Source organism: Esox lucius, chromosome 24, assembly GCF_011004845.1.
Source record: "Esox lucius isolate fEsoLuc1 chromosome 24, fEsoLuc1.pri, whole genome shotgun sequence".
NCBI classification, from domain to species: Eukaryota; Metazoa; Chordata; class Actinopteri; order Esociformes; family Esocidae; genus Esox; species Esox lucius.
Window position 1 is genome coordinate 4,052,346 of NC_047592.1, and position 26,409 is coordinate 4,078,754.

The 26,409-nt window shown below is 41.1% G+C and overlaps 1 protein-coding gene across 1 annotated transcript in view; it reads left to right on the forward strand.

Moving 5' to 3' along the window:
• LOC117593969 overlaps window positions 1-26,409 on the forward strand; it is a 51,746-nt gene continuing 25,337 nt past the window's right edge. Inside the window, exons 1-6 of the mRNA XM_034290782.1 lie at window positions 1-19; window positions 680-847; window positions 1,935-2,191; window positions 3,237-3,831; window positions 25,451-25,644; window positions 26,054-26,332. Of these exons, the coding sequence (XP_034146673.1) occupies window positions 1-19; window positions 680-847; window positions 1,935-2,191; window positions 3,237-3,831; window positions 25,451-25,644; window positions 26,054-26,332 (1,512 nt within the window). The remainder of the gene's footprint in view (window positions 20-679; window positions 848-1,934; window positions 2,192-3,236; window positions 3,832-25,450; window positions 25,645-26,053; window positions 26,333-26,409) is intronic.

Sequence of the window (26,409 nt, forward strand, 5' to 3'; positions counted from 1 at the left end):
ATGGTTGATGAGATCGTATGTAAGTTGCACTTAATAACAGGCCTCATCTGTGGTATAATGGCCATATACTACACCCTTATTGTTGGAATAAGAGACAGTGCCTCTTAGAGGAGTTGGATTAGGGGGAGACAAGAGCAGAGGAGGGAGACTAGGGGGAGAGACAACAGGAGGGAGACTAAGGGGAGAAACAACAGGTGGGAGACTAGGGGGAAACAAAAGCTGTGGAGGGAGGCTAGAGGGAGAGACACCAGGAGGGAGACTAGGGGAACAGACCAGGAGAGGGAGACCAGGGGGGGAGACAGCAGGAGTGAAATTCGAGGGAGAGACAACAGGAGAGAGACCAGGGGGAAAGACAACAGGAGAGAGACCCGGGGGAGAGACAACAGGACAGAGACCAGGGGGAGAGACAGCAGGAGAGAGACAACAGGAGAGAGACCAGGGGGAGAGACAACATGAGAGAGACCAGGGGGAGAAACAGCAGGAGTGAAATTAGGGGGAGAGACAACATGAGAAAGACCAGGGGGAGAGACAGCAGGAGTGAAAGTAGGGGGAGAGACAGCGTGGTTAGAAGACATATTGATTCTATTTTCTAAGGGGAAGTTTATATTTGCATCTTCAGTATGTCAACATGAATCATGTTGACATTAGGCCGATTCCATGGAAACTGCATGGTGATCAGGCCTCCTGGTCTCCTGGTGGGGAGTGAGGGAGGAAGAGGAGGACTCAGGCCTCCTGGTCTTCTGGTGGGGAGTGAGGGAGGAAGAGGAGGACTCAGGCCTCCTGGTCTTCTGGTGGGGAGTGAGGGAGGAAGAGGAGGACTCAGGCCTCCTGGTCTCCTTCGTGGGGAGTGAGGGAGGGAGAGGAGGACTCAGACCTCCTGGTCTTCTGGTGGGGAGTGAGGGAGGAAGAGGAGGACTCAGGCCTCCTGGTCTTCTGGTGGGGAGTGAGGGAGGAAGAGGAGGACTCAGGCCTCCTGGTCTCCTGGTGGGGAGTGAGGGAGGAGGAGGAGGACTGGCCTGTAGGGCACACTGGACACATTTTCTGTGTTTTTTATTTGAGGGTAAGTTACCCTGGAAAGTATTTTATCGCAGGCCACGGACATTTTATTGTTTAAGTAGCTTAAACTCATCTTCTCCCAGACATCATCACAGTAAATATTTCAGCAAGAAAATGTTTAGGGAATGTTGTCAGGGTGGCCTCCTGGGGCATTGTCACTCATCGCTGACCTCTGACCCTGTTGTTGGTCCCATCTATTTGTTGGTCGAGGGGTTTTGGGGTGCCTGAAAATCTGTAAATAAAGTCACAACTAGAGTCACATTGTGATAATTCCCTGCAGAAACCCATAGGGCTAAAGATAAAAAAATATATACATTATAATTTCACAGATAATCTATTTATGGTAATTTTGTTAAAAGTCAACATGTTCTTGCTAACATGTTCCAGGAAGAAGTTCATGCAAATTCAAACCTTTTCAAAGACACTGGAACTCTCAGATAAACTATTTAAGCAGCCTGTCCTGACTTGGAACTACAGTCTTCAGTCTACCAACTGGTCTCTGTTACTTCATCTTTGTCTCTGAGGTGTTCAGTCTTCAGTCTACCAACTGGTCTCTGTTACTTCATCTTTGTCTCTGAGGTGTTCAGTCTTCAGTCTACCAACTGGTCTCTGTTACTTCATCTTTGTCTCTGAGGTGTTCAGTCTTCAGTCTACAAACTGGTCTCTGTTACTTCATCTTTGTCTCTGAGGTGTTCAGTCTTCAGTCTACCAACTGGTCTCTGTTACTTCATCTTTGTCTCTGAGGTGTTCAGTCTTCAGTCTACCAACTGGTCTCTGTTACTTCATCTTTGTCTCTGAGGTGTTCAGTCTTCAGGTGATGATGGGGGTGATGAAACTTTTCTCTGCTCTCTTTTTTCTCTCTCTACCCACTCTTGGAGTCTCTCATGTGGTGAGCAATTTCTCTCAGTGTGAGGAATTCTTTCTGAATAAGAAGACTCCTAATATTCCAACTATATTGAAGGATGGGAAGGTCCAGAACCAGACCCGCTACAAGCCGATCTGCCAGAAGTACCAAAACACCTACAGGTTTGCGACTCTCTACGACACGACCAACAGGATCCCTGTGTTCTCAGCCTACAAGTTCACTGGTGCTGTGAAAGGGAGACCAAGTCAAGCCTGGATGATTGAGCCCCAGGTAGGCCTCATTTGTATGAATTCAACATTTGCATTTGGTAACACACCTCTGATATTTAAAAATCTATATAATATTTAACCTTTATTTTTACTGGGGAGGTCATGTTGAGAACCGAGGTCTCTTTTGTGGATGAGACCTGCAGTTTTTAATATGAAGTGTTGGGAGCACCCCCCCACCAAAAAGAAAACATGAACACACAATTCATAAGACACAAACACTTTCTTCATGGAAGGATTCCTCTATTATCCTTTTGAATTGCCATTGAGGCAAAAATTAATTCAGTTTAAAATTATTTTCAAATTATGTCTATGTATTCCAAATGTAAGATGCAGAAAACGTAACGGCTGATATACCTTACTCAGTGGAGATTTAGCAGAGAAATAATGTATGGTGTTAATTTCTGTTGGAGAGCCTAAAAAACAAAATGTGTGAAATGTATGAATGTATGAGACTTCAAAGAGGGCTAACCTACTTTCCAATATGAGTGCAATGATGTGTACAGAAACAATCACTTGTAATAAAGTGTAAACCACTATGATAAACTATGTGGAGAGGTTTGGAATCAGAACTAGAAACATTCATATCAATAATGTCAGCATAATCAATAACCTGCACGAAAGACAACTAAACAATTTGTTTTCTGCTAGATAATGTAAGGCATGACTTATTTCTATATAGAAAGACAATTTTCATCCTCCAAATTCTAACAGGTTTATGTAAATGTTTTCCCAATAAGTAATATGTTCATCGGTCCATGAGCCCAGGTATTTGTATGCAGGGAAACGGTCAGTTTGAGTCCCATCGAGAGTAATGAAACCAGCACCTTTTTAGATTTAGAAAATAACATTCATTTGTTTGTTTTTTTTAGAATGTAACACCAACTTCAAGGCAAAAATGTATTTAATGCACTTATTTCAAGTGTGGATAGAATGAAAAAATATTTCTAAATAAGTTCATACATGACATTAGGAATTAATTACATCATGATCTTGTTTTGGAATTTTCCCTCTAGCTTGAAGGTAACAAAAATAATGATTACATGGAGGTCAAAAGCATCAATTTAACAAACCAGGCTGTGGACGCAGACTACGAAAAAAACAATTTAAGTATGGACAGAGGTCACCTTCTTCCATGTCAATATGCTGCTGATATAGATGCCAAGAAGTCCACGTTCACCCTGACCAACGCTGTTCCCCAGGCAAGTTCCTTCAACAGAGTCAGCTGGAGGAAGATGGAATGCAGTGTCAAGAAAATCCTTGAGAGCAACTGTATAGATGCCAACGGAAAACTAAAAGCCAACCTGGTGACCGGAGCGGTTCCTGGGAATAACTATCTGAACAAAGTGAACATTCCGTCTTCCATGTGGACCGCCTTCTGCTGTTACAACCGCAATACAAAGAAGTGGATCGCCCAAGGATACTGGGGTAAAAATGAAAAGAGTGTCAAACCTCCACTGATAACCTTAAAAGATCTTGAGGAAGAATTGGCAAAGGCTTACAGTACAAATCCAAACCCTGTCAAAGTGTTTCCAGACGAGTGTCCCAGAAATGTAAAAGACATTAAGAGGAAGAGACGACTAGTGAAGGAGGTGGAAGGAGACAAAGACAGAAAAAGGCAAAGAGAAGAAATGGATGATTGTGGTGAGGGGGATGAATTTGATTGTGATGACGTGAATGAATGTGATTGTGAATGTAATGACGTGCGAATGAATGAATGTGATGACGTGTGAATGAATGAATGTGATGACGTGTGAATTAATGCGATTGTGATGACGTGAATGAATGTGATTGTGATGACGTGAATTAATTAGATTGTGATGACGTGAATGAATTAATGTGATTGTAATAAAATGTGATGGGGTTTCTGTCTGTTTCTTTCTGTTGAGTCAGAGTTGATTCCTATTTTAAGAGTGAGTTTAGTTAAATAATAAGAGTTTTAATGGTTAAATAATATTGCAAGTTATAGTTGAGTAATAAGAATTATACTGCCAAATTAAATGTGTTTTTGTGAGTGAGTCTCAAGTTAAGACCAGAACAAAACATGTTAAGTATAGATCCACAACATGTCAATTAGTACACTGGAAATCTGCCATTGCTGCATTTATTGTTTTATACTTATTAAACTGATTCTTGACTAAAACATAAATAAATGTGGATTGTGTCTTTACATCTCTGTAAAGGTCACATATTATCCAATGAGCCAGTTATGTCAAGAGAGAATTAAGAAAATGTTCTTCAACAAAATCCAAGTTCCAGCCCTGAGTCAAACATTTTGAATATTTTGAACCTCTCCATAACTCAATTCAGGACATTAAACTGTGGCTCTCTCAGAATTTCCTTTACTTGAATGAAGGTAAGACTGAATACATTCTGTTTAGCCCGGATTCACCCTGCAGTTCTCCTAGTTTTGGCCCTCTCACACCCCAGTTTGCACCCACTGTGCGTAACCTGGGTGTTATTTTTGACAAAAGTATGCAATTTGATAAACAGATTAGTGCGGTTGTTAAGGCGAGCTTTTACCAGCTAAGGCTTCTTAATAAGGTCAAAACGTTCTTGTCCCAAGCTGACCTTGAAAAAGCCATTCATGCCTTCATCAGCTCGAGGATTGACTACTGTAATGCCCTCTACACTGGACTTAATAAATCACTCCTCAATCGGCTTCAACTGGTACAAAATGCAGCAGCACGTCTCCTCTCAAACACCTCCAAACGCTCACACATCACCCCAGTCCTCTGCTCGCTCCATTGGCTTCCGGTGCGGTTTAGGGTGGAGTACAAGGTCCTGCTGTTTGTATTCAAGGCCATCAATGGTCTGGCCCCGGCCTACCTCGCCGAATTAGTAACGGTCTACCAACCTGCTAGAGCTCTCCGCTCCTCTGAACACACCTCTCTGGTCGTTCCCAAATTCAAATACAAAAAGTTTGGAGGCCGATCATTTGCAGTTCAGGGCCCAACTCTGTGGAACGCTTTACCACCATCGCTGCGAAACATCACCGTGTTCAGTGTTTTTAAAGCGCAGTTGAAAACACATCTGTTCAGACAGGCTTTTAACACGTAATCTCTGACTCGACTGCTCATTTTATGTATTTTATGTGTATGTGTGTGTATGTGTATGTATGTGTATGTATTTGTGTGTATGTATGTGTATGTGTGTGTATGTGTGTGTATGTGTGTGTATATGCGTATGCGGGTGTATGTGTATATATATGTACATATACATTTTTCTTTATTTATCTTATATTTTTATATGTTTTAATATTGTTTATATTCTGTTGTCTACTGAAGCTTTTAATGGAAAGCGCCTTGTGCACCTTTTGGCTGTTGTAAGGCGCTTTACAAATAAAATTTGATTGATTGATTTATTGATTATAGCCCTCTCTCCTCTGCTGACCCACCCTCTCATTTCACATCTTTCACACTAAAATCATCTTTTGCCAGCTTACCATGCTAATGTTCTGTATCCTGGCATATAATATAATTAGTGATATAATATACCCCTTATGCTTTTGTGCCTGAATTTAATGATATTGCTGTAAACAAAAGGATCCTGTTATTTTGTAAATAAAACTATGTCACTGGAACCATCAACACTGTATTGTGTCCTAAAAGTTATTCTATCACAGCATGTTTCCAAATCCATCCCATCTCAGTTTCCAAGTGTGATGTTTTGTCGATATGGTGTTCGAATGCACAAACAAATCATTAATTCTGCCCAATATTTTAGTTTTTCAGTTCATGAAATATACATTACCATAGACAACAGGAATTAATTGTCAAGTTAAGTATACAGGTGCTGGTCATAAAATTAGAATATCATCAAAATGTTGATATATTTCAGTAATTCCATTCAAAAAGTTAAACTTGTATATTATATTCATTCATTAGACACAGACTGCTATATTTAAAATGTTTATTTCTTTTGATTGTGATGATTATAACTGACAACTAATGAAAATCCCAAATTCAGTATCTCAGAAAATTACAATATTACTTAATACCAATACAAAAAAATGATTTTTAGAAATGTTGGCCAACTGAAAAGTATGAACATGAAAAGTATGAGCATGTACAGCACTCAATACTTAGTTGGGACTCCTTTTGCCTGAATTACTGCAGCAATGCGGCGTGGCATGGAGTCGATCAGTCTGTGGCACTGCTCAGGTGTTATGAGAGCCCAGGTTGCTCTGATAGTGGCCTTCAGCTCTTCTGCATTGTTGGATCTGGCATATCACATCTTCCTCTTCACAATACCCCATAGATTTTCTATAGGGTTAAGGTCAGGCGAGTTTGCTGGCCAATTAAGAACAGGGGTACCATGGTCCTTAAACCAGGTACTGGTAGCTTTGGCACTGTGTGCAGGTGTCAAGTCCTGTAGGAAAATGAAATCTGCATCTCCATAAAGTTGGTCAGCAGCAGGAAGCATGAAGTGCTCTAAACCTTCGTGGTAGACGGCTGCGTTGACCTTGGACCTCAGAAAACACAGTGGACCAACACCAGCAGATGACATGGTACCCCAAACCATCACTGACTGTGGAAACTTTACACTGGACTTCAAGCAACGTGGATTCTGTGCATCTCCTCTCTTCCTCCAGACTCTGGGACCTTGATTTCCAAAGGAAATGCTAAATTTACTTTCATCAGAGAACATAACTCAGCAGCAGTCCAGTCCTTTTTGTCTTTAGCCCAGGCGAAATGCTTCTGACGCTGTGTCTTGTTCAAGAGTGCCTTGACACAAGGAATGCGACAGCTGAAACCCATGTCTTGCATACATCTGTGCATGGAGGTTCTTGAAGCACTGACTCCAGCTGCAGTCCAATCTTTGTGAATCTCCCCCACATTTTTGAATGGGTTTTGTTTCAAAATCCTCTCCAGGGTGTGGTTATACCTATTGCTTGTACACTTTTTTCTACCACATCTTTCCTTCCATTTGCCTCTCTATTAATGTGCTTGGACACAGAGCTCTGTGAACAGCCAGCCTTTTTAGCAATGACCATTTGTGTCTTGCCCTTCTTGTGCAAGGTGTCAATGGTCGTCTTTTGGACAGCTGTCTTCCCCATGATTGTGTAGCCTACATAACTAGACTGAGAGACCATTTAAAGGCCTTTGCAGGTGTTTTGATTAGCTGATTAGAGTGTGGCACCAGATGTCTTCAATATTGAACCTTTTCACAATATTCAAATTTTCTGAGATACTAAATTTTGGGTTTTCACTAGTTGTCAGTTATAATCAGCAACATTAAAAGAAATAAACATTTGAAATATATCAGTCTGTGTGGAATGAATGTATACATTATACAAGTTTCACTTTTTGAATGGAATTACTGAAATAAATCAACTGTTTGATGATATTCACATTTTATGACCAGCACCTGTATACTAGCTGAAAACTGTTGTGCTGATTAAAGAAGCAATAAATCTGTGCTTCTTCAGACTAGTTCTGCATCTGTAGGATCAGCATTTGTGGGTTCAATTACAAGCTCAAAATGGCCAGTAACAAATAACTTTCTTAAGGAAACTTGTCAGTCTATTCTTGTTCAGAGAAATGAAGGCTGTTCCATGCGGGAAATTGTCAAATAACTGAAGATCCCGTACAACATTTTGTCCTACTCACTTCAGGGAACAGCGCAAACTGACTCTAACCAGAATAGAAAGAGTGGGAGGCCCCGATGCACAACTGAGCAAGAGGACAAATACATTAGAGTGTCTAGTTTGAGAAACAGTCGCGTCACAGGTTCTCAGCAGGCAGCTTCATTAAAAAGTACACACAAAACACCAGTCTCAACATCAACAGTGGAGAGGCGACTCTGGGATACTGACCTTTTAGGCAGAGTTCTTCCTCTGTCCAGTGTCTGTGTTCTTTTGGCCATCTTAGACTTGCCAATAAAAAAAAAAGACTGGGATATGTTTTTTTTGTTCTTTTTAGTTCTGGCAAGCTCAGCTGAGTTGGCTATGATGCACACTGCCACTCTGGTTCTGCACCTGTTGAGCCTGGGTTTTGTAGTGAATTGGGCAAAGAGTGCACCATGGCCATGTTGACAAGTGGTTTATCTGGGTCTCCAGTTGGACACTTTCTCCATGGTGGTAAGTGTGTCAGACACACAAATAGATGCCTTACTAGTGGCTCTTCTCTGTTTTCGACCTGTGGGCAGGGTGTCTAGTCTCTCTTCTCTGTTTTTGACCTGTGGGCAGGGTGTCTAGTCTCTCTTCTCTGTTTTTGACCTGTGGGCAGGGTGTCTAGTCTCTCTTCTCTGCTTTCGACCTGTGGGCAGGGTGTCTAGTCTCTATTCTGTTTTCGACCTGTGAGCAGGGTGCCTAGTCTCTCTTCTCTGTTTTCGACATGTGGGCAACGTGTCAAGTCTCTCTACTTTGTTTTTGACCTGTGGGCAGGGTGTCTAGTCTCTCTTCTCTGTTTTTGACCTGTGGGCAGGGTGTCTAGTCTCTCTTCTCTGTTTTCAACCTGTGGGCAGGGTGTCTAGTCTCTCTTCTCTGTTTTTGACCTGTGGGCAGGGTGTCTAGTCTCTCTTCTCTTTTTTCGACCTGTGGGCAGGGTGTCTAGTCTCTCTTCTCTGTTTTCGACCTGTGGGCAGGGTGTCTAGTCTCTCTTCTCTGTTTTTGACCTGTGGGCAGGGTGTCTAGTCTCTCTTCTCAATTTTCGACCTGTGGGCAGGGTGTCTAGTTTCTCTTCTCTGTTTCCGACCTGTGGGCAGAGTGTCTAGTCGCTCTTCTCAGTATTCGACCTGTAGGCAGGGTCTCACATTCTGATGTGAACAGATGCCTTGATGACTGGTTGGCTGGCGTGTCAGAGCCAGGTGATAAGTGGGGTGTGGCCTCGGTCAGATGTACATAGAAACAGCCTGAAAGCGGTTCTGTTGGTCCTGCGCCACTTCTCTGCAATGAAACGGGATTGTAGTGTGTTGGTGTGGTCAGAACGACGGTGGCCTACATCAATCGCCAAGGAGGAGTCAGATCTCCTCTACTCCATCATTGGTGGAGGAATTGTGGAGTTGGACTCACGAACACCTACACTTGCTGACGGCCTCACACATTCCGGGTGGCCTCAGTGAGGGCGTAGACCTCTTGTCCCGAGGAGGTCCTCAAAATGACAAGTGGATTTACACGTTGTGGAGCCGGTTCAGGAAGGCAGAGGTAGACCTGTTTGTGTCTCTAGAGCACATCCCCTGTGGTTCTCCCTTTACACATTTCAAAATGCATTCTCCCCCTGTTGGAGGGATTGAGGTCGGAGTGGCAATAACTGATCCTGATAGCGCCGGACAGCCCGGTTACAAATCCAGAGCCTGTGGCAGTTTCCTCAATGTGAGGACACATTGTTGCCAGCGAGAGGTTGGACTGGGGAGTTTGGTCACCCTCTGTGGGCTTGTCACCTGTGAAGAGTCAGGATGTTTGGGGGTCAGATAAGGAAGTGTTGGTTTTATTAAGAGTGAAGAGTCATGATGTTTTGGGGGTCAGATAAGGAAGTGTTGGTTTTATTAAGAGTGAAGTGTGAGGATGTTTTGGGGGTCAGATAAGGAAGTGTTGGTTTTATTAAGAGTAAAGAGTCAGGATGTTTTGGGGGGGGACTATGTGGGCTCTTCCCTGTGATATTAATATTTTCCCATTAAATGTAATATACTGAGGAAACCATCCACACTGTCACACTGATCTGTTCTCATTGAATGTCATTTAATAAGGAACATGAACATCATGACCACATGTTGAAAACACATCAACCACAGAACACTCATCACATTTAACTAATTGCACGAAAAAAAAATACTCGCTATGTTTTTGTCGTTGCAAAAATGTTACAGGGTGACATTTATAAGTTGCACAGTCAAAATCACAGTCTTCTGCTTCACTGCATTCCTCATCCCCTTTATAATTTCCCTCTTTCCTCTCACTCTTTTTACTTTGCTCCACCTCTTCTTCATTCACAATAATATCTTGTGGACAAAAATCTGGGAATGCCGTCATTATAGGATGGGTTCAACATGTCTTGCAGCACACCCAAGGATTTCCCTGTCAGTTTTCCCGGTCAGTTTTCCCTGTCAGTTTTCCTCCCAATTCCACTTTCCAACCATGTGCCACCGCTACTCCCTTTGGAGTCGGGAACGTCTCACTGAAACCTGTCCGCTTCTTTACACCCCCCTCTCTTAACCAGGAAGTCAATGTGAGCCAACATGCCAGAGGATGTTGCAGGAATGCAGCAGAACAAGGAAATCCACTATGCCAATAACTTCCCCCAGGATGACGCCAGCCCAATATGCACCCCCCAATATGTTTGTAGTGCTGTTGTCAACATGAAAGAAAGGATGTTCAATTCGTTGCTGTTCCCAGGATCACGTTGATCTTCAGATAAGCTTGTATTTGTTTACTCTTCTGAATTAGGGCTGTCACAATATCAGATTTTCACTACACGATTATCATGGCCAAAATAATTCAAAAGGACGATTTTGTCATAATATCTATGGAAAATTTGAAGAATAAAAGAATAATAATAATGCTATCAGTCAAATTCATCTTCAACTTTGTTTAGTGTTTTGTCTGTTTTTGGCAAATTAATTACACTCAAAATACGAGTGTTGGGTGGTGAAGTGTGTCTATAACCATAACTGTACAAATTGAAAGCATAGAAAAAGAACAATTACACTTAATGGATAGTGAAAAGGCAACCAGATTAACTGATAAAAAAAAGATGACTTATCACTGAGACAAGGTTTTGGAAAAATACAACTATTTTTGCCTATTGAATGGGCTACAAAAACGATGTGTGTTTGCGTTAATTTAAACGCCAGAACACCCCAACTCAAGCCACTAGTACTAGATCAGTACAGGAACCTGAGGGACAAATTGAACTCAGGACGTAACAAGAAAACACAGACAAATAAAATTAAAACTGTTAACAGGAGGTAAGAACACAATACACATGAATAGGTTTAAAACTGCTAACAGTACAGCAGTTGGACCGCTATGTAACTCACCGGTATAAAAATATTATCTCACGAAAAGACTTGTGTGAACCCGTGTTATATGTACGCAAAAGGAAGAGAGTGGGTTGGGATAATATAGAGACCCGTAACATAAATCATCCACATTGTAACAGTGAAGAGGAACAGTGAGAACAAAAGACAGACAACCATAGTTACCGTCAAACAAAGATGGGGAGAGTTAGCTATGTGACAGTTGTTTGAAATTAGCACGGTTAGTTGAAACTCGTTTAAAATTGCTTGTTGCAAAGCGCATGTTTACACAGTTCTCCGGCGCCAGAGTGCCTGTATCGATACTTTCAAACAACGAGCTCTACTAAGAAATTGAACTAGAAATGTTTCATGTTGAATAACTTCAGTAGTGCTGTGGTGTGGTGTCACCAACTACTGACCAAGATGACCCCGGTTTAAATCTGGACGTCCTTTGATTTTCTTTTCATTTAAAAACAATATTTATTGTCGTCCAAATAATGTCTCAATTACTGCAAAAGGAATAGGAAAATGGAATGAAACCCTTCTCACCCACACACCTTTATCAATCAATCAATCAATCAAAATTTATTTATAAAGCGCTTTTTACAACAGCAGTTGTCACAAAGTGCTTTACAGAGACACCCGGCCTTAAACCCCAAGGAGCAAACAACAGCAGTGTTGAATTTCAGTGGCTAGGAAAAACTCCCTAAGAAGGTCGAATTTTAGGAAGAAACCTAGAGAGGACCCAGGCTCAGAGGGGTGACCAGTCCTCTTCTGGCTGTGCCGGGTGAGATATTAAGAGTCCAATTGGAATAATAAATAAATTTCTCTTGGCTAAATCCAGAGTATATTCGATTTTAGACTAGGTCAGAAGTATGACCAGGTGGACAAGGACAGGAACAGCAACGGTCCCCCCAAACCAGGTAATCCGCCGGTGTGGACCAGGACCTCATCTCCTTCTAAAATTTAAAATTGGAGGTAACGGAGAAAAGTTAGTAGTACATCCCTCATGTCCCCCAGCACAATAATATAGCAGCGTAACACCTTGGAAACTGAGACGGGGGGGTCCGGTGACACTGTGGCCCTACCCGGGGGAGGCCCCGGACAGGGCCCAACAGGCAGGAAATCAATCCAACCACATTGCCAGGCATCAACCAAAGGGACACCCACCAACCGCAACCCCCCTGAATGAGGGCCGAGTATTGCTAGCAGCGTACAGCCCAACTGCACAAGTGCGCAATAGAGAGTCAACAACAAGCCAGTGACTCTTCCCCCGAAGGGCATTGGAGGGAGGGCATCCCAGTGGCGACGAGAGCCCACCTGGCAAGACAGCAAGGGTGGACAGTATCAAGCCTACTGGTCACCCTCACGCCCCCGGGCCAGGCTACACCTAATTATAAACCGTGCTGTAGAGATGAGTTTTTAGTAGACACTTGAAAGTTTGCACTGAGTTTGCATTTCTAACCTTAATTGGCAGATCATTCCACAGGAGTGGAGCTCTATGAGAAAAGGCCCTGCCGCCAACTGTTTGTTTAGAAATTCTAGGTACAATTAAAAGGCCTGCATCTTGCGATCTAAGGTTACGTGTAGGTATGTATGGCTGGATCATTTCAGCAAGGTAAGTAGGAGCAAGTCCATGTATTGATTTATAGGTTAAGAGTAAAACCTTAAAATCAGCCCTAACCCTAACAGGCAGCCAATGTAAGGATGCCAGGACAGGAGTAATGTGTTCAAATTTTTTTGTTCTAGTTAGGATTCTAGCAGCTGTGTGCAGCACTAATTGAAGTTTATTTATTAATTTGTCTGGATAACCAGAGAGAAGAGCATTGCAGTAATCTAATCTAGAAGTAACGAAAGCATGAATTAATTTTTCTGCATCAGTTTTTGATAGAAAGTTTCTAATTTTTGCGATGTTTCGAAGATGAAAATAAGCAACTCTTGAGACATATTTTATATGTTCTTCAAAAGCGAGGTCAGGGTCAAGGGTGACGCCAAGGTTTTTTACAGTTTTTTGGGATACGACCATGCAGCCGTCGAGGTTCACAGTGAGATCTGCTAACAACGCTCTTTGTTTTTTGGGTCCTAAAAGGAGCATTTCTGTTTTATTTGAGTTTAAGAGCAAGAAATTCTCTGTCATCCACTTCCTAATATCTGAAACGCATGCTTCTAAAATAGCTAATTTAGGGGCTTCTCCATGCTTCATTGAAATATATAACTGTGTGTCATCAGCATAACAGTGAAAGTTAATATTGTGATTTCGGATTACATCGCCCAGAGGGAGCATGTATAGTGAGAAAAGTAATGGGCCCAGAACCGAGCCTTGAGGAACTCCAAAGCATACCTTTGACTTGTCAGAGGATATGCCACCCACACTAACGAACTGATATCTTTCAGATAAATAAGATTTAAACCAGGCTAGAACATGTCCACGTAGCCCAATATTGGTTTCCAGTCTCTCTAAGAGAAGGGAGTGATCAATAGTGTCAAAAGCAGCACTAAGATCAAGAAGCAACAGGACGGATGCGGAACCTTTGTCTGAGGCCATTAGAAGGTCATTTGTTACCTTCACGAGTGCAGTCTCAGTACTATGATGAGATCTAAAACCAGACTGGAATATTTCATAAATGTTTTTTGTCTTTAGGAAGACATTCAGTTGTTGGGAAACACATTTTTCTAAGATTTTTGAGAGGAACGGGAGGTTCGATATTGGCCTATAATTGTTTAATATGTCGGGATCTAGATTAGATTTTTTTAGAAGAGGCTTAATTTCCGCAATTTTTAATGAGTTTGGTACGCATCCGGAGGAAAGGGAGCAATTTATTATGTTCAGCATTGGCTGACCTAGCACAGGAAATAACTCCTTAAGTAATTTTGTAGGAATCGGGTCTAGCTGAGAGTTTGTGGGTTTAGAACTCATTACAAATTTTGTAAATGTGTCGAGCGATACAGTATCAAAAAACTCAAGTGTCCCCATAGACACCTGATCAGGGAGGTTCCGGAAATTTTTTGGACACCTGAGATTTTTAGGACCATAACTATTTAAGGATTCAGTTATTTGTTTTCTAAGGGTGACGATCTTTTCATCAAAGTAGTTCATGTATTCATTACAACTAAAGTGAAGACCCACTTCACTTGCTATGCTTTTCTTTTTTGTTAACTTTGAAACTGTATCAAAGAGAAATTTTGGATTGTTTTTGTTTGCCTCAATCAGGTTGGAGAAATAAGCTGATCGAGCAGACGTGAGTGATTTTCGGTATTGTACTGTACTGTCTATCCAGGCTAGTCTAAATACTTCCAACTTGGTGGAGCGCCACTTTCGTTCCAATTTTCTGGAGGCTTGCTTAAGTGCTCTAGTATTGTCGGTGTACCAAGGAGCAAGTTTCTTATTACGTATTTCTTTAGTTTTTAGTGGTGCAACTATGTCTAATGTATTTCGCAGTATTGAGTTTAGATCCTCGATTTGATCATTTACAGATTTATTTACTCTGTCATTTATGAGCGAACTAGTAAGAATATCAAGGAATTTATTTGTAATCCGAGAATTTATAGTACGGCTTTTGAAACTCATTGTTTGGGGGGCAAGTGGATTTCTTGTTTTAACGGTAAATGTAATAAGACAGTGATCCGATAATCCAGGATTTTGGGGGTAAATTATTAGATCTACAATATCTATTTCTCGTGACAGGACTAAATCTAAGGTATGATTGTGGCAATGTGTTGGACCTGAGACATGTTGGATGAAACCCATTGAGTCGATTATGGCTTGAAAGGCTTTTTGAAGAGGATCATTGGGGTTTTCCATATGGATATTGAAATCGCCAAAAATTAGAATACTATCTGCCATCACTACAAGGTTAGACAAGAATTCTGGAAACTCATTGAGGAACAATGTGTATGGCCCGGGGGGCCTATAAATAGTAGCTATGTAAAATGATTTATCGGCCTGGTTAACTTTCATGAGTAAAGCTTCGAAAGAATGAAACTCTGTGATATGTTTGAGAGTAAGTTTATATTTACTGTCATAAATATTAGCGACACCCCCTCCTTTTCTGGACGCACGAGGGATATGATCACTAGTATAGCCAGGAGGAGAGGCCTCATTTAAGGCAGTGAATTCATTAGGCTTTAGCCACGTTTCACATAAACCAATAGCATCTAGTTTATGATCAGAGATTAATTCATTTACCGCAACTGCCTTTGGAGCAAGAGATCTAATATTTAGGAGTCCCATTTTGAGATGCGAAGTGATACAATTATTTTTATTTTTGACCGAGGTGGAGGAAGGCTTTATCTTAATAAGGTTGTTTTTGTTAGCACTACCTTGTTTAACTTTTCTCAGCCTGGAACGAGTCACAGTGGCAATAGGTAAAGCTGTACTAACTACTCTGGCTATGCTATTGACAGACTCCACTATGCTAGCAGGCTGGCTAACAGCCTGCAGCCTGACCTGCACCCTATCTCATGTTAAAGCTATAGGAGTGAGACTCCTGTCAATGTTCCTAGACAAAAGAAGAGCACCACTCCAGCTAGGATGGAGTCCGTCACTCCTCAGCAGATCAGGCCTGGCCCTATTTCTGGGAGAGTCCCAAAAAGAAGGCCAGTTATCTACAAACTCTACCTCCTGCGACGGGCAGAACTCCGTTTTCAGCCAGCGATTGAGCTGCGCAAGTCTGCTGTAGAGCTCGTCACCACCCCTAGCTGGGAGGGGGCCAGAGACAATTACTCGATGCCGACACATCTTTCTAGCTAATTTACACGCTGATGCTATGTTCTGCTTCGTAACCTCTGACTGTTTCATCCTAACATCGTTGGTGCCAACGTGGATAACAATATCTCTGTACTCTCTATACTTGCCAGTTTTAGACTTCGCTAGCACCAACCCCAGATTTGCGGCTACGTCGGTGGCTCTGCCCCCCGGTAAACAATGTACGATCGCCGGCTGATTCTTTAGTCTAATACTGCGTGTGATGGAATCGCCAATGACTAAAGTTTTCAGTTTTTCAAGTCCACCGGTAGAACATGCCTGCCGACCATTCCCCTCCGAAGACGGCTCGGGCCTTGACTCCGACTCCAGTGGGGAAAACCTGTTCAAAGTCTCAGTTGGTTTTAGCAACGATTCAGGTTTAACTGGTCGACGGCATTTCTTCCCAGTGACCAAGAGAAAGTTATTGCCCGGCTGCAGGAGCTGTGCCGGGGGGCTAACAAAACTATCGTTTCTACCTGGTGGCACTGACGCAGATTTTTCTATTTCTACACTAGCATAATCCTTGCCTGGCATTTGCGTCAGAAGCCGAGCCTCTAACTCTGCTATCTTTAACTTAAGACGAACATTCTCCTCCGTGTTGTTGCTACAACAATTACAGTGAAAAGGCATTGTAATGATACTTAGCCTCCGGTGTTCAGGGGTGAGTAGTTCTGTTAATTATGTCCAAAAAGAGTCCCGGTGTAGAAAAGTTGGGTAAGAGGTCAACAGATAAATATTGCGTTGGAAAAACTCTAAAATAGAATTTTGACCAATTAGTTTATATCGAGTAAATTCGAAAAAGTTTGGCAGGTAGCCAGGTAGGTAACAGCAGGCAGAGTACAGCACGTCAACAATCCCACAATGCAGTTCGTCGAACAATCGAACAATCGATCTCTGATAGTGTGACGCAGTTTATCATCCAAAACATGATAATGGAGGAAAGGTTAAATGAAAAGCAAGCTGGAAAGTCAAGAGGAAAGCAGGATATGAACCCTACATTTTACTTTCACTCTTCAATTGGCACATGCACCAAACTTTTGAGCCACAAAATATTTTCTGGCACTATGGGAAAATACGTCTGTATGAACATTGAACATGAACATGAACATTATTATTTCAAACCTGCAGATGTCACTGTTGAGTAAATGTTGAGCATTTGGTAAAGCCTCAGAACAAACAGTTTTGACTATGTGTTTCAGAATGAGTCGTTCTTCCCGTCACCATGAATAGGTATAATAAGTTAATGTCTGTATATCCTAATGTTAGGAAAAGCTAAAAGAGTCTGGGGGGGAAACAACTGACTATTTTATAAAACCAGGGATGTGTGATGTGACTGGGTATTGGACAATAGAGGTGGTGCAGTCAGGAGGAGTGTTCACTGATTGGTCCATCTCAGCGCTCAGAAGATGCCCTGATGACATACATGTGGGACACACCAATGACAACAATCAGGAACCTAAGGGGCAGCTTTGATTGGGGCAGAAGGAGGGGAAAACACACAGATACAGGGTACCTGCATGCGTAACAGGACTGATGAATTTATCAACCCATGCTGGGCACGTTAACTGAGATAAAACAGATGTTTCGCCACACAGATTTACTGGGTAGATCGGGTAGTAAACCATTGTCTGTCCTTCAGAGTTACGATGGGCCAGCACAATGACAAGTATGGTGAATGGACAAATGAACAATTGTCTTCTTGCTAAGTTGTGCACCAGGGCCTCCCACTCCTCTTTTTATTCTGTTTAGAGACAGTTTGTGCTGATCTGTGAAGGGAGAAGTACACAACGTTGTATGATGATCTTTAGTTTCTCCCATGGAATAGCTTTCATTTCTCAGAACAAGAATAGACTGACGAGATTCAGAAGAATGTTTTTTGTTCTTGGCCATTTTTGACCTGCCACATTTGCTGATGCTCCAAATGTATAAATAGTCTAAAGTTTTATTGCTTCTTTAATCAACAACATTTTTCAGCGGTGCTTACATAATTGCAAAAGGGTTCTCTAATGATAATTTTGCCTTTGAAAATAATAAACTTGGATTAGCAAACACAACGTGCCACATTAACACAGGAGTAATGGTTGCTGATAATGGGCCTCTGTACACCTATGTGGATGTTTCATTTAAAAAATCAGCTGTTTCTACCTATAGTGCTGAATTCATTTGCCAACATTCACAGTGTCTTCACTGTATTTTTTATACATTTTATGTTATTGTAATGAAAAAAATTATAATTGTAACAGGCTTAATATTTAGACCAGTAAAACAAAAACAATGAAGACATCAGGAAGCAGCTGGAAATGTTAATACAATTTCAAAGGATGTTTATTATAATCACCAATCAAAAGCCTGGCTGAAAAGGGTTATGGAAATGTATTGGCTGATGTATTAATGAAGTCTACAAATGTATAAGCAAGTAGAGAATGACTAGTAAAGTATCGGACTGATCAGAAAGGTACCGAGTCTGTGTTTAGAGAAGCAAGAAAAATGCAAGATATGTTAAACGATGTCATAAATAGGGAAGTGACAAGACATGGGTGGACAGCAACAGTCAAGTGGTATTTGAAAAATGCAGGAGGCCAACCTGCTTTCAGGTAAAATCTAGGGTGGAGAGCAAAACAGATGAGAAGAATAAGCCCAACTGGTTGAGACCAGATAAGAATGTATTGATGAAATGTGAGTTGTTTTGTGAGATGTTATCACACCTTCTTGCCCATACCTCAGAAACTGTATCTCAGAAAATGTCACTAATCCTGTGTTGGTGTCCCTTTCTCTCTCTTTGCAAACATAATAAACTGGTATTGAATTAAGATAATTTGGTCTCTCTGTTTTACATGCTGTGAGATTATGGGCATGAAAGTAATTGAGTTAACCTTGACAGAACACATGATAGTACTGACAGACCTCTTTTCAAAGGAAAATAAATAGGACATGTTTTTACATCGTTTTATTTCAGGGAAAACCAGCTGAGACCGAGGTCTCATTTACAGTGGTGCCCTGTATTACAACAACAAACATTAAAAACATGAATACGATTTTTTTTTTAAACTGATATAAATCCAATTAAAAACAGCAAGTACTATTTACTGTAAAATGTTCAGTCAGACACTTTTTATAATCTGCTATAGACTCAGTATCCTTCAACCTAAGGGCATCCTGTAGATCATTCCAAGTTTGAGGGGCACAAAAGGAGAATTATGTTGTACCTGTCTTATACTTGGCCCGGGATACTTCAAGAACTATCCAGTTTCGCAGTTGTGTCTGGTAAGAGCTGTTTTTCAAAATAATTTTCGAGGTAAGATAATTTGGACGATTCTGCAGGACTGACTTATAACTGTGGAATCTCTGCATTAATAATAACAGAGTTGTCACTCTCTGTGAACTTTGCCTGTCTGTCTGATTGTCCTTGTTATAATGTACAGTTGAGTTTAAATGTATCTACATGTCATTATTATTATTATCATATGTGTTCCCCTCTACTCCAGAGTTAATATCAAACCCAAAGTACATTTGTGTATCACTGTTTTCTTCCTGCCTCTACCACACTCCTCCCTGTCTCTGCTAGGCTACATTAGCATCCTTCCTCACAGCACTGGTACTAGAAGACCAGGGGACTCTGGCTTTACTGATTCCAGCAACATCCTAGTTACATGCCTGATATGTTCCTACTGACCCATAACACTGTTTAGTAATTTAGCAACAAGTGTCTGGCTGTAAAAGTCTATTTGTCACATGCCCAGAGTTTAAGATGTAAACATTGCAGTCTTTCTCACAGACTGCTCTCAACACTGGAATACACATGAATACAAACAAGTAATGATAACAGCATGAAAGGCAATAGGAACATATACATAGACAACAGGAATGTGTAGAATAATATACAAAATGCTACAAAATATACAACAACCATTAATAGTAGCAGCAGTAATAGTAGTGTGTGTGTTTGTTTGTGAGTAACAGACTTTAACATGTTTAAATCCTTTATACAGTTATTTGTGAATGAAAGTATGTTAAACTGTTTGTGTGTGCTGGTGTGAGCTGTGAGTGCATGTGTGTGTGTGGTGTGATCTATGTGTGTGTGTGGTCTCAGGGTGGGTGTGTAGTGTGATCTATGTGTGTGTGACACATCCTAAGGGTTAATTAAGGGTGACTGACTGACAAAGGAGAACATGAGTAATCCAGTGGTTTATAACACTTTTATAACAGGCTATACAACAACTATTACAAATGAGTTCCACCCTACCTAAGAATTCATTACATACTGTATGTATGCATTTATTCAGTGTTTTATTTTTAATACATTGTTTTATTTTGAGACTAGATACTTGTGTACAATGTATAGTTCTGTATAAATGTTTACGGTAGTAGACAGCTATTGCTAAAGGTTACATTTTCAACATATTAGAGTATATTGCAAGTTGTCTAGTTTGTTCACCCCAAATGCTGCCTTATTTGCTGATATTTCACTCATTGGATTCAGTAACATGCTAGTTAACTAAGTAACAAATTATCATGAAACAATGAAATACTGATAACCGGTTAAAGCTTTACATTAATTTGCCTAAGCAGAATAATACAAACACTGGAGGTAAATGGCAGAAGTAGTTAGAAACTCTGAGACTCTGCTGCATTACTGTCCCCACTGCAGCTTCAACAGCAACTCATCTTTCATCTGTCTCAGTCTCAGACACAGCACTCAAACAGACAGACTTAAACTGCCTTTCCTTTTTTTACCATCAGTTTATCTAGCTATCGTAAAAAGTGTTCAGTTAATTGTACACTTTTGGCAGTGTTGGACTTTTTTGCTTTCTCAAACTTTCCCACCATTTTTACTGTCAGTTTACCTAGCTATCGTTTTCTGTTCAGACAATATTGACCTAGCTTTACTGACTATCAGCTCGTGTTGAATTCTCTCTGATGAAGCCTTTGATTTTGACTGAAAGCCCCTATTTGAGGAACCTCTTGGGAACAGGCTGGCCGCTGCCCACTGGGACAAATGCTTAATATGGATGATTACAAACACAGTGAATATGGGCAAGTCATTAAACCCGTCCTATGTAATAAATCTCACCAGCCCACCCCAAAAAAGATGTTCTGGCATTTCCAGAATTGCCAGATGGCCAGTCCGCCCCTGTTGATAACATACAGATTGAGATGAAGTGGGATCAGAATAAAAATTTAGTAAACCTAAAAATAGTCCCCCGGTGTGTGTCTTCCTATATCTCCGGCCGTTCATTTAGGGCATTAATCTCAGGCCTTGATGCAGGGAAATGTGCTTTATTAACCCTGAAGTCTACACACACTAATATCTATAATCTAGTTTTTGAACCAAAACTCTTGGAAAACACTGTTAGCGCCGTTAACTTCTGCCTCAACAGTGAAATCCTAAAAACCACCACAAGCTATGTGTTTAATTCTGAATACAGCCTTGAACATCTGTAGCCACTCATATAACCTCAGTGGTTGATAGGCTTCCCTTTGGTCAATAGGGTCTGAGGATGCTCATCAGTAATAATGAGTTTACTGGATCAAAGATATGTTCCAGGATATTATCACTGAATTTCACGCTTTAAGTATTTGTGTGTTTTTAAAATGATTATCTATATTGGTCTCAGCAATGTTGGACAGAATGGATCATGTAATTTAGATGACATATTTTAGGTTCGACCGAAAGAACAAGATCGCGAGTACAAGTGGCTGAAATGGGTTTTCTCAGAAGGGTGGCTGGCTTCTCCCTTAGGGATAGGGTGAGAAGCTCAGCCATCCGTGAGGAACTCGGAGTAGAGCCGCTGCTCCTTTGCATCGAAAGGAGCCAGTTGAGGTGGTTCGGGCATCTGGTAAGGATGCCCCCAGGACGTCTCCCTAGTGAGGTGTTTCAGGCATGTCCTGCTGGGAGGAGACCTCGGGTAGGCTCAGAACTAGGTGGAGAGATTATATTTCGACATTGGCCTGGGAACGCCTCAGGATCCCCCAGTCAGAGCTGGCAAATGTTTTTCAGGAAAGGGAAGTTTGGGGTCCCCTGCTGGAGCTGCTGCCCCCGCGACCCAATACCAGATAAGCAGATTAAGATGAGATTTTAGCTCCGCCCAAACACTGCAATGTTCCATACAGATTCAGACGAGACACAGAGGTTGTAACACGCTCCATGGGAGGAGCTAAAATCCACCACCCTCCTTGGAGGTAACATCTCTAGGCTTCCTGTTCAGCATAGGAACATCTGGTAAACATAGTGACGGGCCAACGAGGCTTGAATGGACATCACTAGTTAAACATACACACAATCACTTATAGTATGAACAAACACTTACAGTATGAACAATCACTTACAGTATGAACAATCACTAACAGTATGAACAAGAACAGTATGAACAAACACTTACAGTATGAACAAACACTTACAGTATGAACAATCACTTATAGTATGAACAAACACTTACAGTATGAACAAACACTTATAGTATGAACAAACACTTACAGTATGAACAATCACTTACAGTATGAACAAGAACAGTATGAACAAACACTTACAGTATGAACAAACACTTACAGTATGAACAATCACTTATAGTATGAACAAACACTTACAGTATGAACAATCACTTACAGTATGAACAAACACTTACAGTATGAACAATCATTTACAGTATGAACAATCATTTACAGTATGAACAATCACAGTATGAACAAACACTTACAGTATGAACAATCACAGTATGAACAAACACTTACTGTATGAACAATCACTTACTGTATGAACAATCACTTACAGTATGAAAAATCTAAACATCTTACACCCTGGAAGTCATAAATCCCTCCCACCCTCAGAATTATAATATAATAAATTCAGTATTTTAATATTAATAGATAAAGGTGCCACACACGTTTATCTTTTTTATTTCAGTATTTTTTGCGTTATAACTTCAGAAAAAGTCCACAACATATTTTGTAGTGGGAGGATATTGTTCCACAGAAATATTTATGATTTTATTTGTGATTGGCTCTGATATTCAGCTTTTGATTTCTGCACTCTGGACCAGGTATCTGGTCCAAATGGGAATGCTGTTTTGATTGTGGTTGGTTGTCATTTCCTAGTTACAAAAAAGTAAAGTTTTTCATATTGTGTTTATATGAGAAATCATGCACTTAATATTGTAATGAATCACGTTTATACGTGTGTACCGTAATTCTCTGTTTATAAGCCGTTTATAAACCGCGCCATCAACGATATAGCTTTGTGTGTATACAAACCCGAGTATTAAACACACCCACTGGTACATTCCTGGCCACATTCATCCTGGCCACCTAATCATCCCATTCATCCCTAATCACCCCCCTCATCCCTAAACACCCCCATCATCCTTAATCAACCCCCTCATACCTAATCACCCCCCCATCCCTAATCATCCCATTCATCCCTCATCATCCCATTCATCCCTAATCGGCACAAATCACTAATCACCTCTTCACCTGACAGCTGATCTGTGGTGTTTGTTCCCTCTTTCATTGCCTGGATAAGCTGATCTTCCCTCCTTACTAAGCAAAGCAATAGGCTCTGTGCACAAGCATATGGACGAAGTTCCGCTTTAGCCAGATGTCGGCATATCAGTTTCCGGTTTATTTAAGGCGATCACCCGCGTCGCCCAAAATTTCAGTTTTTAGTAGATGTCTCCAAGACCTGCCTAAAATAAGCATTAGTGATGTCCATCGAATTGTTGATGCCTGGTCCCCTGCTCCAACAAGCAAGCGGAACAAGGGATTCAAACTCTACGTATTGAGTTATCTGCACAACCACAAGCGTTTACTGTGGTGTAAGCTAGTTTGCGACTTGTTCCTTTTCAGTGTAGTATTAGGCAGGACAATAGAAAGCATACAAATTCTCCCTAGCCTCAAAAACGGCAAAAGAACGCTGGCTGAGCTGGAATGCTAGCGCGTCCCCATAGCAAGTGAATTGAAACAAACCTTCGTTCAGCCTCTTCTAACCTGAATGAAACTTAAAATTCCATAGCCTCAAAAAAGCACCAAAACAGATCTCCTCTTTTATTTGACCACTGTAACCTCATTTCACAACGAAACTGAAAAATAACAACTGGCATAGGAAGTAAACATCCAGTCCTATATGGTATTAATTGCGCTTAAACTTGTGTTACATGGAAGTATATAAAAAATCGCCTTTTCTGACTATTTCTAGTCTAGCGTTTGAAGTCATTGATTGGCGCAAGCCATATTTTATTAAAAAGAGGACATTCTCCTGATTAAAATGATGCCCCACTTGTAACTTGAAACTTAAATGAGTCACGTACATTATATTTCTTTTTTCCCCGTACAACAGCATCACTCATCTTGTTGTGAGTTTAGGTGTTTACTAATGTGGATGAGTATTAGTAAGTAAACCGGAAACTGCAATACCGACTTCTAGACAAAAGCGGAAGTTCCTCACTACGTTGGTGCACAGAGCCTATTTGGGTGTGTATAAAAAAGTGCCATTTAAGTCCAATGAATTGTTCTTGTTACCATTACCATTAATTTCAGACAGTCATTTCAAAATAAAAGCCTAGGTAGCATATGCATATTCTAGCGCCCATCTGCAGCTATACTGTGTGAGTGAAATCTGAAATCATCTTTTCAGTGGTTGACTTGAGCCAAAACAGTCCGGAATCTGAGTTCTGGTACTTCTAATTTTAGGCAAACAGCGTTCTGGTTCCTTTTTTAGGGCATTCCTTATTAACACATACATGTCCATGAAAATAGTCCAATGTGCGACTTGTCCATTCCTGCAATAATTGTATCCCAAGTCAAGCTATGCATCTATAAAAGCTTTACATGGGTAACCTAAAAAATGCACCTTTTAAAGTTTCAGACATGTACCTAAAATAAATGTCCCACAACCACTGGCTCATTACTGTGTGTGTCTGTTTCCACGTGTACATGAACATGTGTGTGTGTGTGCTTGTCAATGTGTAAATGATTGTGTGTGTGTGTGTGTGTGTGTGTGTGTGTGTCAGTGTTCACTAGAATCCTGAGGAAGTGATCTCATATTCTGTTAATGTTATTCAAATTCAACCCTCTTGTCCAGTTTTCATCACTGAAGGAGGAGTCTCTGAAAACTATTTAAAACATCCTGTTCTGACAACTAGACTCATCAGTCTCCAGTCAACCAACTGGTCTCTGTTACTTCATCTTTGTCTCTGAGGTGTTCAGTCTTCAGTCTACCAACTGGTCTCTGTTACTTCATCTTTGTCTCTGAGGTGTTCAGTCTTCAGTCTACCAACTGGTCTCTGTTACTTCATCTTTGTCTCTGAGGTGTTCAGTCTTCAGTCTACCAACTGGTCTCTGTTACTTCATCTTTGTCTCTGAGGTGTTCAGTATTCAGTCTACCAACTGGTCTCTGTTACTTCATCTTTGTCTCTGAGGTGTTCAGTCTTCAGGTGATGATGGGGGTGTTGCATCTCTCTGCTCTCTTTCTTCTTTCTCTCCTACGTCCTGGACTCTCTCATGTGGAGGGCGGCTTCAGAAATAATTGCGAGATGTTCTTTCTGAATGGGAAAACTCCAAATATTCCAGGTATTTTGGTTCAAGGGACTGTCCCAAAACCGAATCAGAAACGCTACAAGCCGATCTGCCAGTTATTCAACAACGCCTACAGGTTTGCGACTCTCTACGACACGACCAACAGGATCCCTGTGTTCTCAGCCTACAAGTTCACTGGTGACGGTGGAAAGAGACCAGTTCCAGCACCATGGATGATAGAGCCCCAGGTAGGTCTCCTTCAAATCACATTTGTATGTGTTCACTGTTGCATTACACACATTTAAATGGTGCACCTTGATTGTTGTTATATTTACAGATTATCAGCCTACCACTCTGGAGTGTAGAGACAGGTGTTTTAATGTAGTTTTTAAATTGCTTAATGAAACCCAAAAGAGAAGGGTTTATAATACTGATTAATCAATGGATGTATGGTTGTGGTTTCTGCAGCTTGACGAGCAGCGTGGTACATACTATAAAACATGTATCTGTTTATTTTACTGAACATCAGCCCAGTTTTACAGAGGCAGAGGTGAGACTTCATAGTGAATTAATGTATTATTGTTATTTCAGCTTGAAGATATAAATGCAGGAAAATCAATGTCTGAGGATGTGAATAATATCCAATATGAACATCAGGCTAGAAACCAGGACTACAAAAACTCTAATATTGTAAATAGAGGTCACCTGTTCCCTTGTATGCACGCTGATGATGATGAGGCCAAGGAGTCCACCTTCACCCTGACCAACATCGTACCCCAGGTGGAGACCTTCAATGTTGGCAGTTGGGAGGAAATGGAGGAAAACGTCAAAAAGAAAATGGAACAATCTTGTAAGGATAATAATATCAAAATAGAGGCCTATGTGGTGACTGGAGCGGTGCCCAGTGACAACCCAGTGAATAAACTGAACGATCGGGTGAACATCCCATCTTTCATGTGGACCGCCTTCTGCTGTCATAACCTGCAGACCAATCAGTGGCATTCTGGAGCACA